Here is a 17,207-nt window from a genome sequence, read left to right on the forward strand (position 1 = left end):
TCGAGAGATAAGGTTAAACATATGTATTATTTTTACCTACTGCATTAGTAGGTAAATACAAAAAAAAACTTTTGCCAATTCAGCAGAACCATATTTTTACAGAAAGAGATTTTTTCAATACATATTGTATTCGCATAATTATATTTGAAAAGTGATTTTGGAATGAGTTAATTACAGAGACTGATATTCTTATACCTACGAGTCTCTTGTGTTACTAGTCAAACCTTAGAGGACAAACAGTTAAACATTCAGATTGTATTTTAAGCCAAAATAATATAAAAACAAAACAGCTCCACGACTAGACAATTGAAGATAAAAATGATCAGTTGTCCTACTTGTCATGAGTAAATGATAAACTTATCATCGACTTAGTGACCAATTTCACTTCGTGGAAGCATTCTGTGTAGAGAGAATAGAATAGAGAGCGTTTATTTGAGGAAAAAATAGAAGAAGAAAACAACACGTATCATATATAAGCCACGAAATGGTCCCGACTCAGCATGATGCTGAACGCTGGTCTTCCGTCGGGGCCATAATCTTGTGCTGCACTAAATGTAACACAATACATTAAAAAAAAAGACACGTATAATAACCTAATTCAAAATCCTATGGCGTGTAACTAAGACTGGATCCACATAAGAAAAAGTATAACTTTCATAAAAAGTATGAGCATAATAAGAGAGTCAAGTAGCGCTCGTGTCCCATGAGTCATCTAAATTATTGTTATAAATGAATCACAGTTCGTTTACCTGCCAATGTTGACACCGATATCCCAGATCGTCTAACAGATATGAAATTTTAAATTTATTGTCATTTCAATTTGGACTGCTTATAAATATTTCTGATTTATGTCTTCTTTAAAGTTCATCGTTTTTTGTACAAAAATGTTCGTTGAGAAATTCTCTGTTTGGCATTTATGTCTGCAAATCTCAAGAAAGCTGGTTTATTGCATTGAATGACACAAACTTATGGCTTCAGTGAGGCCGACGTATCTTTATTAGTGATTTGACTAGGCAGGTTGTATAATTACTGTTGTCTAAATCACAATCAGAAATGCTTATAACCTACATAAATATGTTGGTACAAATAAAATATGTGTAGGTTACTACCTTAATGTGTGTACATATTTTTGTCCGTGTCTTTCGTCGTGTATTTAATATACAAAAATACAAAATATTTTAAAACAATTACAATTGTTGCCCTAAAGGAGTACTTACTACTAACGTCTTCAGCTCCTTTGCTGGAGAACTACTTGTTTGAAAATAAAAAGAAGTAGGTAAATATATTGTATGTAAATATATTTCTGATAATATATTTATAAACTCCTTTATAGTGTCATTTTATATAGAGATTGTACACAATTTACAGAAAATTTAAGTATTTATGAAGACTGAAGACAGAAATGTATTTTTAATTTTTAGTACCTTTTTATTTTAAAATAAAATACTTAATTCTGTATCATAGCAAAGATTTATTTTATCATCATTTTAGACTTAATTACTTCAGACGTCAAAAGCAATTAAGTTTGTAGGAAAAAATTACCGAAATCATCGGTCTGTTTAAACTCATGCCGCATGACGAATTGACTTCGCGAAACTTTGGACGCATAAGGACGCGGCCAGTAAAAGTGCGTAGGCGCACGCCGTATTTGGCAGCTTTATATTAACCGTTGCTAAGGCAGCTCGGATCGGTTCTGAGAAAGACACAAAAGATAATCGGTTAAATTGATTGATTTTGACTGTGTTTGGATTTTGTTATTAGCACTTTAATTAAGATGAGTGTCTTAACTATTTCAAGGTTCATTAGCATCGTGCGTCTGAGAACAATGTCTTATAAAATCTTCACAAAGAGCTTTTCACGCTAAAAAAATGATACATACTAAACTTCATAAAGTACAAGCTATTACGTGTCGTAATCATCATTAGTTTTCAAAATAAGAATAAAAGAAATAACACCAGCGCTATAAAACTTCATTCAAAGAAACCATTGTAAACTCATGAGATTCCTAATCGTCGTTTATCGTTGTGAATGGACGCTTCAATTACCGTCGCGCTCGCAATGTTTTCAGCTCGCTTGTAATTTAATTCACATTACGATTATGAGACAGACGTGTGGGCAAAATGCAGCTCATAAGTGCATTGTAAACTCGATAAGCGCCGAGACGGCAGTAGGCGGGCGGAAGGGGCCAGTAGTTGACTTCCTACTTAGAGAGCCCGCTCGCTCGGACGGAAACGCTATTTTTGGCGCCCACCGCGCTTCCTCTGAGGAAAGTCCACTTGATGAATACAATCAAAGTAAATGTGATCAAATCGGGCTGCCTTCCTGTCTTGAAAGTAATTCGATCTGATTTTCATTGGAAATTTGAAACGTCTGTGTCTGAGTCATGAGTAAAAATCTCAATTAGGTACGATAGTGATAAAGTTTAGTTGAGTTTGTTTATTTATGTAATTTTTCATACTACATATATTATCTTAAGTAAACTGATATTAATATCCGGAATGATATTTAGCGTATTGTTATCTTAATTTATAGATTTAGATAATAATTTAATTCATGTACAGTGTATTGTGATTGATAATATTTTTTATGAATTAAAGTAGGTACATTAGTATTAGGTACTAGAACAAAATAGTTTTATAACGCTCGCGCTCCGGTGACTGATCATGAATAGTAAAAATGTAATTAATGTTGATAATAATATTGCTATGAAATCTCGAATCCCTTAACTAAAAAAGGGAATATAATCCTAATCATAATATTGACTTATCCTTCATCGAACTCTTTACCCTTTTGTTCATTGCGAACAAAAACCAGGGAAAGCCTTATTTTACGTATTACGGAACATTTAACAGTAACAAAACAATGTTTGCCAAGACGAGAAGTAGAAGCAGGCAAGGCAATAAATACTTTGGATTCCATTTGCAAGACGTATCAAGATAAAGCACAAAGGAGATCGGGATAGTGCAATACCACGAAACTAACAAAGTCGAAAGAGTTCAAAATTCAAACAATGTACAAGGTAATTGGACCATATTGCATTTGTTACTTACGCCGTATTGCACTAACCCGACACTATGCTATGCTATAGTTCGTTTTTTTTAGCATTAGAAATTAGGTAAACAATCTTGATGTGTCTTTTAATTGAAAAACACATTTTAAATATAAGTTACGGCAAATATGTAACAATTATGAATCTAATACGATCATTTATATTCTTCTGCTTTCATAAGTAATAGTTTTTGAATTTTAAAAAGCGTTTTTCAATTAAAAGACATGTCAAGATCGCTTACCTTCTTGCAAGTTCTTTCTAATGCTAAAAAAAACGAACTATAGACGATATCGCAAAACCCCTAATATTATGTTTTTCGGCTTTTGAAGAAGGGATGGTAATGCTTCATAAGTGTATGTTTGTTGTATTTTAACATGATCTGATTGCTCCGCTACCTGAGATTAATAAGATGTGTACTATTTTCCTAGTTGTGGACTCAACATGAGCCATAAATGCCATTATACAGATTTTATAATGATTATCAACAATGATTTGTCTCAACATCGTCTATTATACCTTGTTGCGCCCGTGCCATCAATGTGTCTCTATATTTAGCACCAGTGTATTGAATTTTATGATATAAAAAAAAAACAAAACACACGTCCCTAGTGGGACGATATCGCACAATGCCGGTGACATTTTTGTTCCATCTGCAAGTACAGGAAGATTGCCACGGGCGCTCCCAACCGCATTCCGGCGGCTTCCCTTCCACACGGTTTAGGAATCAACAGTACTTTTACCTTCAATGTGAGTCATGTCAAATTGAAGAAATAAAGTAGCCGCCATGAGACTCGGATGTCCGTTCAATTAGGCGCTCCGATGACCTAGAAAAAATTCTTATGGCGAAGAAAGAAAAAGAGAGCCGACCCCAAATAGAATGTTAAAAGGCTTAATAGGTAAGTACTTGTATTGAAAATAGCGCATGTCATATACGCATGTTAGGTATATGTGTATGTGACATTGCCGCTATTGTTTGCCATTATTGTCCTAGATTTATATTTAATATTGGGTATTTTTTTTAAACCTGGACTTTTTTTTATTTAACAAATGCCTGGTCTCTTGTTATGGTGCCCTATATCTAAAGAAGTCTAGTATGTATACAATTTTAATTGACTTAACATTATTAATGAATCCGACAATGGTTGCTCTTGTACTGTGTTTGGCCTTGTTAATTTTGTTGTCTTGTTGTGTTGTTGTTGACGCGGCTAGCGTTCGATTTTCATGATAGCCGGCCTACCTGTCTAATTGTTCAAAACGAACCTTCACAACATGTGGCAGCATAGCAACAATTTTAAAACAAAGAGCTATTGTTTAAACAAGCATTGGACGCATTATGCTTCTAATTATGCCTCCACGTGTGCGCCTATTTCGGTTGTGCCATCACTGCCACGTCAAGATACTGTTGTACCTGTATTGTGCCTCGGAATTCCCTTCATTGTGTCCACACTTGACACAGGAATGCGCCGGACCCCTCATTCCGAGGAACACCGGGCTTGGGAAGGACCAATTTGCCTCACATATTTTACTCGTGAGTCAAGATGTTTCACTCACCTTATAATTTTGTAAAAATAGAATAATTGCGTAGTTTGCACCGCGCTTCTATAGAAAAAAGTTGATAGAGTGGTAATAAATAGCAATGACATGACTAACCCACTACATTTTTTATTTTGTTTTGATAATATAAGTATACACAATTCAAGCCAGGCAACGCCTAATAAAAACACAAGATTAGACGTTTGATTATATCTAAAGTCATGCATCGTGTCGATATTATTATGCTTTTATGTTAATGTCAACAACAACAGGACACGTTTTAAGTTTACGGCCTTTGATACCTATCAACTTGTTGGTTGTTGGCAACCATGACCTATTTTGAGATACAATTAATTTGTGCCTCAAATGGCTGTGCAGAAGCTAACAACAAAGCCATGGAGCCGACATAGTGCCCGTTATCGGAGCGGCACATCAAAGGATTTGTTGAAATAGCCTTATTGTCATTGTGACAGAGTTCGGAATCGCTTGTCGATGGTATATCAGATGTGGACACGGCTGCACCCTTTAACCCGTGTGTGTAAGAATTGCGTTTGTGGGTTACAAATACGGCGATACAATTAAGCTAAATGATTCGATACTTAAGTATAAATAAACAATACTTTTAGTAAATAAAACAGAAAAAGCTGTAACTGTAATACATAATGAGCTCTACAAATCCGGTAGGAAATAAATACTTTGATACTTTTGTTATACCTGAGCAATATTATATGTAAGTAGGTACATTTTAGAGTCAATCTGCATACCTACAGTATTTTATCGGATGGATTCGTCACGAGTATTGAAAATTATAATAACAACGGCTTAACCTTCACCAAGTTCTTTAAGTTTAAAATGTTTTTGGTAAACATTAGAAAGCTATTTTGCATTATTCTAATTAAATGATGGATGATGTAAGACTTTCTCTATAATTTTCATATCACGGTGAATATTAAAAAATGAGATGTAGAGTCCCTCAATGTTGTAATGTAGTCAGTTAGGTACCTACATTGGGTACATATATTCATACCAAAATAAGTATGATTTAGATTATTTAGAACATCCCACATTCGTCCTGTCACCTAAACAAATGCAATGATGATGGAGTGGACTTCTCAATCATATTGAAGAGCTGTAGGTGTAGTTAAGTGATTTAGCTCAGAGGTCAAGATAGGTATATACGTTTTTGAGTACGTATTAATGCACATATGAAGGACATGATTATATAAGAGTCAGCAGCATGTTTTTCTGTAACTGCTAGCCTAACACTTCAGGTTATGGAAAGATGGACTCGCTATTATAAATATGTGTAGGTACCTACCTGACCTATTATTACTTATAGTAACAGCACCAGTCATGGGACATTTAAGAGGGAATTTGGAGTATTTGTGATATTTCCCTAATACATATGAATGGTCTACCGCTTAGCGTATTGAAAGATGAAAGTCCTACCCGTCTTTCATGTTTCAGGCGTGTTGTATCAAAGATACTGCAATGAGTTTCCACATACTTAACAAATTAAAACTATGCTATTTTTCTCCAGTCATGGACACCAAAGCTCCAGTAATGGGCCCCCCAGTAATGGACACTGCTCTATCAGTATAAAATATTGAAATAGGTCATCAGATCTGGTCCATGTTATCATAATATTGCATTATCATCCGATTTGCATATTTAATTACGAATACAAAATTTCAACTCAATCGGGAAACGGGAAAGTGGCTCAAACTCGGCTACCAAGATTTGACCCACCTAAAAAACGATATTAATTTATCCGAAGTCCGAGCATACCTCCTGGTTGACATATTTCGTAACTACATTTTACTTCTGTATTGTTTAAACATGAAATGATGGCATGGCAAGCATCATTATGTAAATTTCCCATTATAGGAGGTATGCAGTTTTACAGCTCCTATAATGGGATTGGGCCAAATACCACTATTTTTTTACATCTGTGGACTCACAACATAGTATGTTGAATACCTTATCTCATGGTAAATGCAATTAACAAAACACATTTTAGTTTTCATCAAGTATTAATTAATTAAAATTTAATAAATTAACTCACCTCTCTTAGCGAAGTTGTTAAGAATTCGTAGTGGTATTTTTTTTCAGTGACACGACAACTTTTGGGTTGACGCCAATTTCTTAAAAAACAACCAAATTTAATAAAAATTCAAACTGAAACAGCTCTAGGACTCTTATTTATGATAATATACAGGCAGTGTTTATTATAAACTACTTTTAGACACTTATTTTACAGGATTTGTGGTTTTTTGTCCCATTACTGGTTCCACGCCCATCATAGGGTACACTACTATATATGTATATTGTCAAATATGTTTAGGCATGAGCAGGTACCTGACGAGAAGGCAGGTAGGAATGTCAAATAAGGGCAGCCGTTACTTAGCTAAAGGGATCAAACACATTTCAGAAAAACGTCACTTCGGTGGAGTAATATGGGGTAGAGAGAGATAGAGTAATATACGGTGGATAACACAATTTTCTTATTTAAGTATCAAGTACTGGAAAAAAGAGGGTCCAGCGTACAAATTAGACTTTGATTCTCTTAACTTTGTGATGTCTACAGGAAAGACGCGAACGTATTACGCAAACAATGTGTATGACCCAAATGCGAGAGCCGGCAGTGTTGCCAACTTGGCATAATTGATGCCAGATTTGGCATATTTTCACTTGCTTTGGCACCAAAATTTTCCATTTAGCATCTGGCATATTTTTTAGCATAATTTAGTCTAAGCAAAGTTTGCACCAAATTGGCAGCAACAATATGCGCCATCGCCTTATGTGGTTCATATTTTCATATGAATTTCGACTTTTGTGAACGGATGGACGTCGACGGATTATTTAAAGTTGGTCAAGCAGATCTTGTCAGTAGAAAAAGGCGGCAAATTTGAAAAATGTATGTGTTTTAAGTATCTAATTTCAAGTTGACATTTTAGCATATTTCAAAAAACTTTGGCATAATTTTGGCATAATCTAGACATAAGTCTAGCATTCTTTCAAAATCCGAGTTGGCAACACTGAGACCCGGTTCCAAGAAAGTGCTGAGATGAGAAGACGATGAGTTTCTAGAATGTTCGATAAGACAATCGATGAATATTTTCGGAATTTACCCTCATCAATCGATAAGATCGCTCAACCTCCCTAGACCGATATAGAAGCCACTTCAAGATGTCAGATAATATTAACGCCGCCAATGGATATTACGCCGATATTTGCTTCTTAATCGTTATAAGCAGAAAAATTTAAAAAAATACATTATCTACTTTTAGCTTGAATTGATAACAATACTAGTGCCAAAAAGTGGCCCAAATATTTTCTCAGAATGTAAAAACAATCTTATTATGAGTACCTAAAGTAATTTTTTTTTTACATATCCATTCATATTATTTTGGTAACTGTAGATACCAGCTGTCACCCTTATTTTGGTCAGTCAGAGGTCAGTGAAATATATTAGTCATGTGAGTGGGTATAAGAATAAACATAGGTGTATAGCTTTTATTTAAACCTTATTTTATTTATTAACTACTTTTAATTCTGTACGTTTTCATTTGGCAATAATCACAACGAACTCTGTATAATTCAAAGACTTATCCAAATTAGAAGTTAGTAGTTAACCTACCAAGAAGTAGGGTAGCCAAATTATAAAATTCTGAACATAAATAGCAGGACCACATTCTATTTAAGCATGTTCACCGCAGCAGTTATCAAGTATTTCCGGAGTTAGAGGCAAGCGGCTAATCAGTGGGTTTTTTCTACTCGTGTGTTTATTATAAATATTACTATTTTATTATACAACTTAGAAGAAACCTGTTTGCTGGCAATTCAGAAGCGCGGAGCGTAACATCACGTAATATTACCGAAGTTTACCGGAGTTTTTATGATTACCGAAGGTTTCGACTCCTTATAAGTACCTAATTATTTTGTGATAAATGTCAGCGTATACTCGTAATAAAAAGTTTGAACACTTGACTAGAACGTTTGCAGTGCACATATGTTTCTACATGTCTCGTAACCTAGTTATATTCAAGTACTTATGTAAGTACTTGAAAGTAAGTATAAATGTTATTTTAAACAAAATTATTTGCTCAGATGTCATTCAGCTGCTGATGAAAAAAAAAACAAATACCAAGAATTTTTTGAAGTCATCGTTTGAAGTGTTAATAGATGTGGACTCTACGCTTACCTTCTTTGGGAAGAAAATCTTCGGTTTTCCCGTACTATACGTGGAATACGACGCCATGTTATCAACTTCAACAAAAACCATAATTCGACGCAGAACGCACTTACTCTAACCAGACAAGTTTACGATATGTCTGTTTACTTCGGCAGAACTAGAATATTCGATCACGTGCTCCACCGTGAGAGTATCAGTAACACGGTGAGATTATGACCGTTTTTCTGTATTGAGAACGCCAATTTTTTGTACAACTTGTTTTTCGTCACAATAAATTTTTAATCCTTGCCCGCGTCGCTTCCACGTCACTACCACGAAGTCGTTAAACCATGCACGCACATACATATACTTATAATTCGTAAGTCCACAATGCTTAATTATTGGTATAAATAATAATTCGCACTCATACAAAATCGCTGTCACATTTTAACCTCGCGCGGCTGTTTGTGAACGCGGCACATGTCCACACTTTGCGCACGTTTCTTTCCAAACTGAATTTTCGTTGTGTTCAACTGTTGCTTATATCAATTCAGTGGAGTCTCCCCTCCGCTTGCCGTCTCAGTCGCTCTACCCGCCTTGTGTAATGGATAGCTGCGATAACAATATACAGAATACACGCGCCTCGTTCGAATTACATAACTGTATAAATAGTATATATATCACAGACGTTAAGTTGCTATACATCGGTAGAGCTCTTTTAGACATTTTTGGATGAGGATCGGAGTAGACAAACAAAAGCATTGAACTCAAATATGCTAATCGGTCATTAGCAAAAACGAAGTAAGAAGGTTTATAAGTGCCTACTTTAAGAAATGTATGGAAAATGGTGGAACGTTGGTAATGACATTGAACAAACGCAGACTATTATCGCGCTACAATAAGATGCCCGATTGCGATGATAATTCTAGAGGATTTATCAACGAACATACTAAGTATATACCTGCGGTGTACAAATTTAATTTGCTATGTTTCTGTATCTTAGTTGCCACTTTCTGTGAACTGTAAACAATAAAATTAAAACTTAGATTAAATCTAGGGTAGAGTCTAATTCATGGATTAGTTAGTACATTGGTTTTAAGGTAGGTAAATTCTGTAAACAACAGAATAAAACATGTAGAATCAATAAATTATAAATAACAAAAACTGGGTTACACTTCACCATGAAGAAATCAATTTGCATTAAGTACTTACCTACATTTAATAAAAAAACAAGTTGGCCAGAAAGGTACCAAATTTTTTTTATAATGTTTTTGAAGGATAATTAGTTGAGAAATTTCAGAAAGAAATGCTATTTATGTATGTAGTCAACGTCCAAAATTACCGATACGTACATTTTTGGAACAAATGAATGAAAAGTTAAATAATTGATAGGCAGTAACAATGACCCTTGATCCATTACCATCGAATTAATATTTCCATTTCACGGATAAAGGATAATAAAGTAGAGGGGAGGTCGGCAAGTTTGTTGATACGATATCGCTGTTCCAGTTACGAAGTTTACGATACCAATACCATAATGAATGTACCTAATACAAACGAAACATAGCTAATTAAATCAAATTTATAACTTCAATAGGTTGATCACAAAACAAGATCAAGATAGAGCATTTATTAACGGCGCTTTGATGAAAAGCAGGACCATTCCGGCACCTTAAATGTCACGGAACACTCAACTTCAAAAACGAGATAACGATCCGTTCAGACATCACTGAATCACAAATCTCTTCAAAAGACTATTTAGTTTATTTGATGCTTTCTCGGGCCATATTCATTCACGGCGCCTGTTGGAAATAGAAACGAGTGACAGTGGTGGCTGGCGCCCGACAGTCACCGTCTCGGCGGATTTAGGATCTGCCTACCTTAACAGTCATCGATGACTTGATCTGATACATGTCTTTGCCCTTTGTGACACATAAGTACAGTCTCCTAGAAACAGTACAGTAAATATTACATAAAGAATGAACTGAACGAACGCATGCAAGCTGCCTTTCAGTTCTAATAAAATTTATCAAGTGATTGCCGAAATATATAAATTTTAATTAAATAAGTATGCATGCAAATACATGTTCGATTGAGCAGATAATGTGCTGTTTAGTCATTAAAAGAAAATACTGTTTTAGAAAACATACATCCTTAAGAGCAGTAACTAAAATAAAATCTGGTTATAAGTCAGTATGTCATAATTATTATCATTATAAACGTGCACAGTAAAATTAATAAAACGAATTCTACATATAATAGGTATGTTATCATAATAACAAATTTGTATCTCAACTTACTTCAAAAATAACAGAGAGTAAAGAAATATGTGACGTTCCACCAAAATTAGTCCGTTAATGAATATCGCTACACCTGTTACAATGAATGACGCAAACGGTCCTTTAACGCGTTTACTGGAATTTGTTTAATTAGCTGCTGTTTTTATTGATGCAGAGGTGGATATGAACCTTGGAATTATGAGTGCTTTAAATATATACTCGCTCGTGTATTTGATGGATTTTTCTAACAATAACAATACGAAGTTTATCACAAAATTCGTCGTTTTCGTCTTTTTAAGGACTAGCTTCATCTTTTGTAGCTCTTCCCATCAAGCTACAAAGGCATACATGGCTGTAAGGTAGCCAGTATGTCAAAATTGGAGGTCTGTGGGATAAGTAGGTATATATATGTATATTGGTCTACTAGTTGGTTTTAAGTAACTTTGGTAAACTGAATAGGTTTACACTTAAAAATAATCAGTTGAGATACTTATTGTACCGAAACACACTTATTCTGGTTGAAAATATTTTGAAGGCTAACCTTTTCCTGGATACTTGACGGTATGCCAAATATTTGAGATGGTACATTTAATGTATGTATTAATAGAAAACAAAAGAGATATACATATAAGGGCCATAAATAATCTGTAAGCAAATAATATTGTCCCCTAGAGGGCTACAGATATTGACGTAGTATGGTTTCTAATGTAGTTTGACCTATATAATCAAAATTGTTAATTTTTAATACCTAGATATATCCTATATCCTCAACATGCTAAACAAGAAAGACAAATAATGTTTTTAATGTGTAGATATGATTCTGTCTAAAAATTCGTTATGTTCAATCGTACGTGCCTTCACAGGACAAATCATGAGGTTTCTAAATGATTGTGTGCTTTAAGTATACATCACTACGTACGTATAGTACCTATTGACGGAAGTCGCTTATAAAACCTACTGTTGAGCAAACGTGACGATCCCTTGCATTTCAGATGTGCTGACAAACATAAATATTGAACAATAGGCAAAGTATATGTAACCTAAACCACAACTTTTAGCAGTCTAAGCCTTACTAACTAAATCTGCATAGCTACAGAACTGCAGCGTTCAAAATATACGGAAAAAACATTGAATTCATATACAAGTAATAGCATTTACATTTCCTAAAACGGCACACCTAATCTTTCTTATTCATCTGGTCTCGCCTTTTCACAATTTCACGGTTTGCGGTCATACGTGATACGACTAACAGTCATCTCTTGTTCGCCCACATTCATGATTCACTCAAAATCCATTGACTAAGTTAAATAAATGTTACCTGTATTATACTAAATCTATATTACATTCTCATGTATAATTAAATGAGGTCAGAAGCTGTGTATAAAAGATAATCCATATTTCTAGCAAGTTTAATTTACGACAGCAGTTGAGTTGAGGGTATTTAGATGCTTTCGGCCGATTTGCGAACTTCTAAACGAAATCATAAAGCGTAATCTCAATATTCTTAATAAGGTTTCCTAGAAGGTCACTAATAGGAGTCACATTATTGACAATTTGATATTAAAGTTTTGCTTAGGACATTTTTTGGCATTTCCTTGGGTTATTTAGGAAGGAAGCTGACATAAAGATGAGGAATCTCTAAATGCATTATTTACACAAAAAAAAATACCCGAGCGACACTGCGTAAACATTGAATCACTGGTTAAACTCACAAACCGCACAATGTGTAAACTATTTACCTGTGGCACTATTTTCGTAGAATACTTGATGAAGAAGGTATTCCCTTTGATGCAGCAAGTCACAGTTTTCTTCAGCTTCATGATTCACTCAACTATTAGTCCCGACACGCGGTAGTTTCGCGCTGCATGCTTTCGACGACTGAATACACATAATTTTTACTCTAAGCAACAAGAAAACCGATTGTTTGTATAAAATCCTAAATCAGCATACATCAATGTGCAGCCGACTATAATTTACTCTGCACTTTGTCCGTCGTTATGCAATAAAATCTAGAACAGATTATGGCTACGTCTGTTTGTATGTTTTGCATGAACAAATTTGAAAAACAACAATGAATTTTATAGTATTTGTACACTTATGGGTTTTATCATTAACGCACGTAAATTGTTATGTATTGTGACCAAAAGTGCCAGCGTCCGTTCGGTCAACGTACGACGTACGACCAACACGGTTTCGCTTTTTCAAACGCATTTTGACACCAATAAATAAAGTGCATTAGCAGCAAATTGGCAAAGTACATACGACGCAAAGGCTAGAATACGTGCGTGCTGGCAGATGTGCAAAAACAGGTTCCTAAATGCCGTCACATAATGTTCTTTTAGATGCAAAATGCACATTACCGATATAAAACGCTATAAATTTGATTGATTTGGCATTTTTTAATGAGAATAGCAATTACGTAGTTAAATTTTATTCAATAAGTTGATTTAAGTATGTATTTGATAAATGGATGATCAATAATGAAGTTAATAAATGGGGAGATGAAACTAAGACATTCTCGTCTTCAAACCGTCTCATCGTAATCCCACCCAGGTATATATCCCAATATAGGGAGAATCATACGGATAATATAGGTAAAAGATGTGAACGTCCCTTGGGGTATTGAGTTTGAGGTGCAGAACCGAAAAAAATAAAGATTAATATCATTAGGTACATGTATCTACAAAACTATCTATCTTATTAAACATATTTCAGAACGTAGTAGCAGTTTCAAGTTTAGAATAAAAAACATAGTTGTTAATAGTGCTAACAAACATAGTACAACACAACACCTTACAAATTGATTTAATCAAATGCGGAAATACACATTTATCACTTACAACAATGGGTGGGCAATTTGCGTAAATTAAATACGAGATCTCCGTAAATCTTTAGATAAATTTTGTAGTTGTCTTAGATTATTATCATATGGAAATGAGCCCTTTGAAGGCGGAAAATGTCTGATGTAGCTTGCAGCCAACATTTTGTAACGCAACTTTGTCAGTGCGTGTAGAATAAGCATTCTAATTAATAATAATTTTGTTGTAAATACACTTTTAACTGTTTCAGAATCTTATATATAATAATTATAGTTCGGACGCAAGGATTGTTTTTAAAGCGTCACGCGGCCCTATTAAATTTAATCCTAACAACAAAAGGATTTGAAGCTGCTGTGACATAAAATGCCTAATCTTAACAGCGTTCTTGGTAACAGAAAGGCAAATAAACATTGCATAAAAACTATATTAATATTAAACTTATTTCAAGTTATTTCTTATCTTAACACGCGCAACTCTTTGTTTATGAAAGAAATCACGTTCACTGTTGGCACGAGATATGCAAAATTAATGACAAAGGGGCCTGAATAAAAATTAAAACAAAAAGGTGGGTGTATAAGTCAATATGTAGTTTGTGTTTAATATTTTTCATTGACACATTTTTATCGTAAGGAGGAAGCGACTTGCTTCGGTCGAACGTCTACGTTTAAAAAAAAATAGAAGTCCTAAGTAAGTAAGTATTCTTCTCGATTCGTCCCTCTCGGTTCGCGTACTTGTTGTACGAGCTTTACCATTCCGCCATTTTTTAATAAATTGATTTATTTTTCCAAATTGTTAAACATAAAGGCTTGTTTAAATATATTTTTTTAACATCATACGGTCATAACGGTTCATATTACTTAATACAGCAGACAACTGTCCATACTTACAGAGCTGAATACATTATCTTTGATATTAAAGCAGCATACAAATTACTAACCGCTTTAACAGATTATACAATGTATAGAAACTGCGTAATATCACGTCGGCTTAGTAAGCAAGTATTGTACGCATGGATAATGTAATAATAAAGGAAATGTTCTCACCTTCTGTACATGGATGACCTCAAATTATTTGCACCAAACAACCAAGACCTGTCGGAGCTACTGAAAACCACGGAAGTCTTCAGTAGTGCCATCAACATGGAGTTTGGTGTCGATAAATGTGCGGTTATGCATGTACAGCGGGGGAGGGTTGTAAATTCAACAAATTTACAACTGTCTGAGACAATGTCTTTCAGATCTATCTCTGAATCAGAAACCTATAAATACCTTGGTATGTCACAGTCGTTGGGTATTGAGGACGAGGGTATTAGACGGTCGGTGAAGGAGCGCTTTTTCAGTCGGCTCACAAAAGTCCTTAACAGTCTTTTGTCAGGAGGCAACAAAGTGCGCGCCTTCAACGCCTGGGTAATGCCCCTACTCACATACTCCTTTGGCATACTAAGGTGGACTCAGACCGAGCTGGACGCCCTGGATCGGAGGGTCCGATCACTGCTCACCACACATCGCATGCTACACCCACGCTCGTCAGTTATGAGATTGTACATCCCACGGAAGTGTGGAGGCCGAGGCTTCCTAAACGCCAAGGATCTCCACAACCGCGAGGTGTACAATCTCAGGAACTATTTCCTTAACAACGAGTGTGGGATGCATCGTGATGTGGTGGCAGTAGATAGGAACCTCACGCCGCTTTCCTTGGCAAACGAGAACTGGCGCAAACCTGTGGTACTAAGTACTGCGGATCGCAAGGCGGCATGGGAGAGTAAGGTGCTACACGGGCGGTTCTACAAGGCCCTCACGGGACCCGATGTGGACCTGCTCGCGTCGGTGAACTGGTTACGATTCGGGGACCTCTTCGGAGAAACCGAGGGTTTTGCCTGTGCAATTGCAGACGAAGTGATGATGACGAACAACTATCGGAAATATATCCTGAAGGACGGTACGGTCGACATTTGTCGGGCATGCCGCCGTCCCGGAGAGTCACTCAGGCATATCATTTCCGGTTGTTCTCATCTTGCTAACGGCGAGTACTTGCACAGACATAATCTCGTAGCCAGGATTATTCACCAGCAACTTGCTCTTCTATATGGCCTTGTGGACTGCGAAGTACCGTACTACAAGTACTCACCTGCGCCTGTTCTCGAGAATGGTCGTGCCACGCTCTATTGGGATCGATCTATCATCACTGACAGGACTATTGTAGCCAATAAGCCTGATATTGTGATAATAGATCGATCGCAACGTCGGGCCATGCTCGTTGACATCACCATCCCCCATGATGAGAATCTCGTGAAGGCCGAGAAGGACAAGTCCAGTAAGTACCTAGACTTGGCTCACGAGATAACCGCCATGTGGGATGTTGATTCGACGATCATTGTCCCGATAGTCGTTTCAGTGAACGGTTTAATAGCGAAGAGTCTCGACCAACATCTCGAGAGACTCTCGCTAGGTGGTTGGATCAAGGGACAGATGCAGAAGGCGGTGATCTTGGACACGGCGCGGATAGTACGTCGGTTCCTCTCTCTGCAGCCCTGACCACCGGTAGCTTGGGCCTTGCCCCGCTGCTGGCGGCACCCTAGGTTAGGTTTTTTATAATGTGTTTATATGTATTTTTATTGTTTTGTAAGTGTTTTTATATTTTACTTTTATATTCATATTATAAAAATACCTAACCTAAGACGATAAATAAATAAAGGAAATGTGATACAGCCTGAAGCTCTACGTGGGAACCGAGTGCTGATATCTGAGCTAGGACACGCTGCAGTATTGATGAGATGATTACTTTATGTTTGGATTAAAATCATAATCTTATGTCAAAAACTATTAGCTGGTTCCGAGAAAATTGGTTCGTTTGGCCACGCATACCTACTTGAAAAATAACACTTGCCGAGTGTCCGTAAGATTTTTTCTTCTTTTCTGTTCAGTATCAGTTCCTCGTCAGCGTAATGACGCAACGTACCTTTTGGCAGTATATTACCTAAAGATTAACACAATCTTTCGAAATCCATTGTACATTTTTGAAGTACATATATAGTTTCTTTTTAATGTGCTAATTGTCTACTTTCTCATATTTTGCCGATATTGAATTTGACATTTAAATACTTCATAAAACATCATCTATAATTCTATATGTAGAATTCTCCATATAAGCGAAGCAGATGCAATTCTCATAATGTCCTTATCTTCATGGCGCGTGCCTCTAAAGACAATAAAAATGGTTTCAAGTGTCACAGTGTCGTGTAAGCTCGAAAGGTTTCATGTTGATTACTATTTACAGCATATAAGACCTTATGTTTAGTATGGTAACAATAGGAAATGTACATCAGCAGTTAATGTTGGTAACTTTGACTCAGG

At 35.8% G+C, this 17,207-nt stretch overlaps 1 protein-coding gene and 1 long non-coding RNA gene across 6 annotated transcripts in view; one reads left to right on the forward strand and one right to left on the reverse strand.

Annotated features, from left to right (window-relative positions):
• The window catches only part of LOC134665344 (uncharacterized), a 444,966-nt gene that overhangs the window by 181,803 nt on the left and 245,956 nt on the right, over window positions 1-17,207 (forward strand). The gene's annotated exons all lie outside the window — the stretch shown is intronic.
• LOC134665300 (NAD(+) hydrolase sarm1) overlaps window positions 1-17,207 on the reverse strand; it is a 92,802-nt gene that overhangs the window by 33,295 nt on the left and 42,300 nt on the right. For 2 of the 5 annotated variants that reach the window (XM_063522209.1, XM_063522208.1), the window contains exon 1: window positions 8,787-9,244. The exons of the other annotated variants lie outside the window; for them this stretch is intronic. In XM_063522209.1, coding sequence (XP_063378279.1) covers window positions 8,787-8,867 — 81 coding nt within the window. In that variant the 5' untranslated portion in view covers window positions 8,868-9,244. Of the gene's footprint in view, window positions 1-8,786; window positions 9,245-17,207 lie in introns of those variants that run through there. 5 annotated transcript variants of the gene reach the window in all.

The sequence above is a fragment of the Cydia fagiglandana genome, chromosome 6, assembly GCF_963556715.1.
Source record: "Cydia fagiglandana chromosome 6, ilCydFagi1.1, whole genome shotgun sequence".
NCBI classification, from domain to species: domain Eukaryota; kingdom Metazoa; phylum Arthropoda; class Insecta; order Lepidoptera; family Tortricidae; genus Cydia; species Cydia fagiglandana.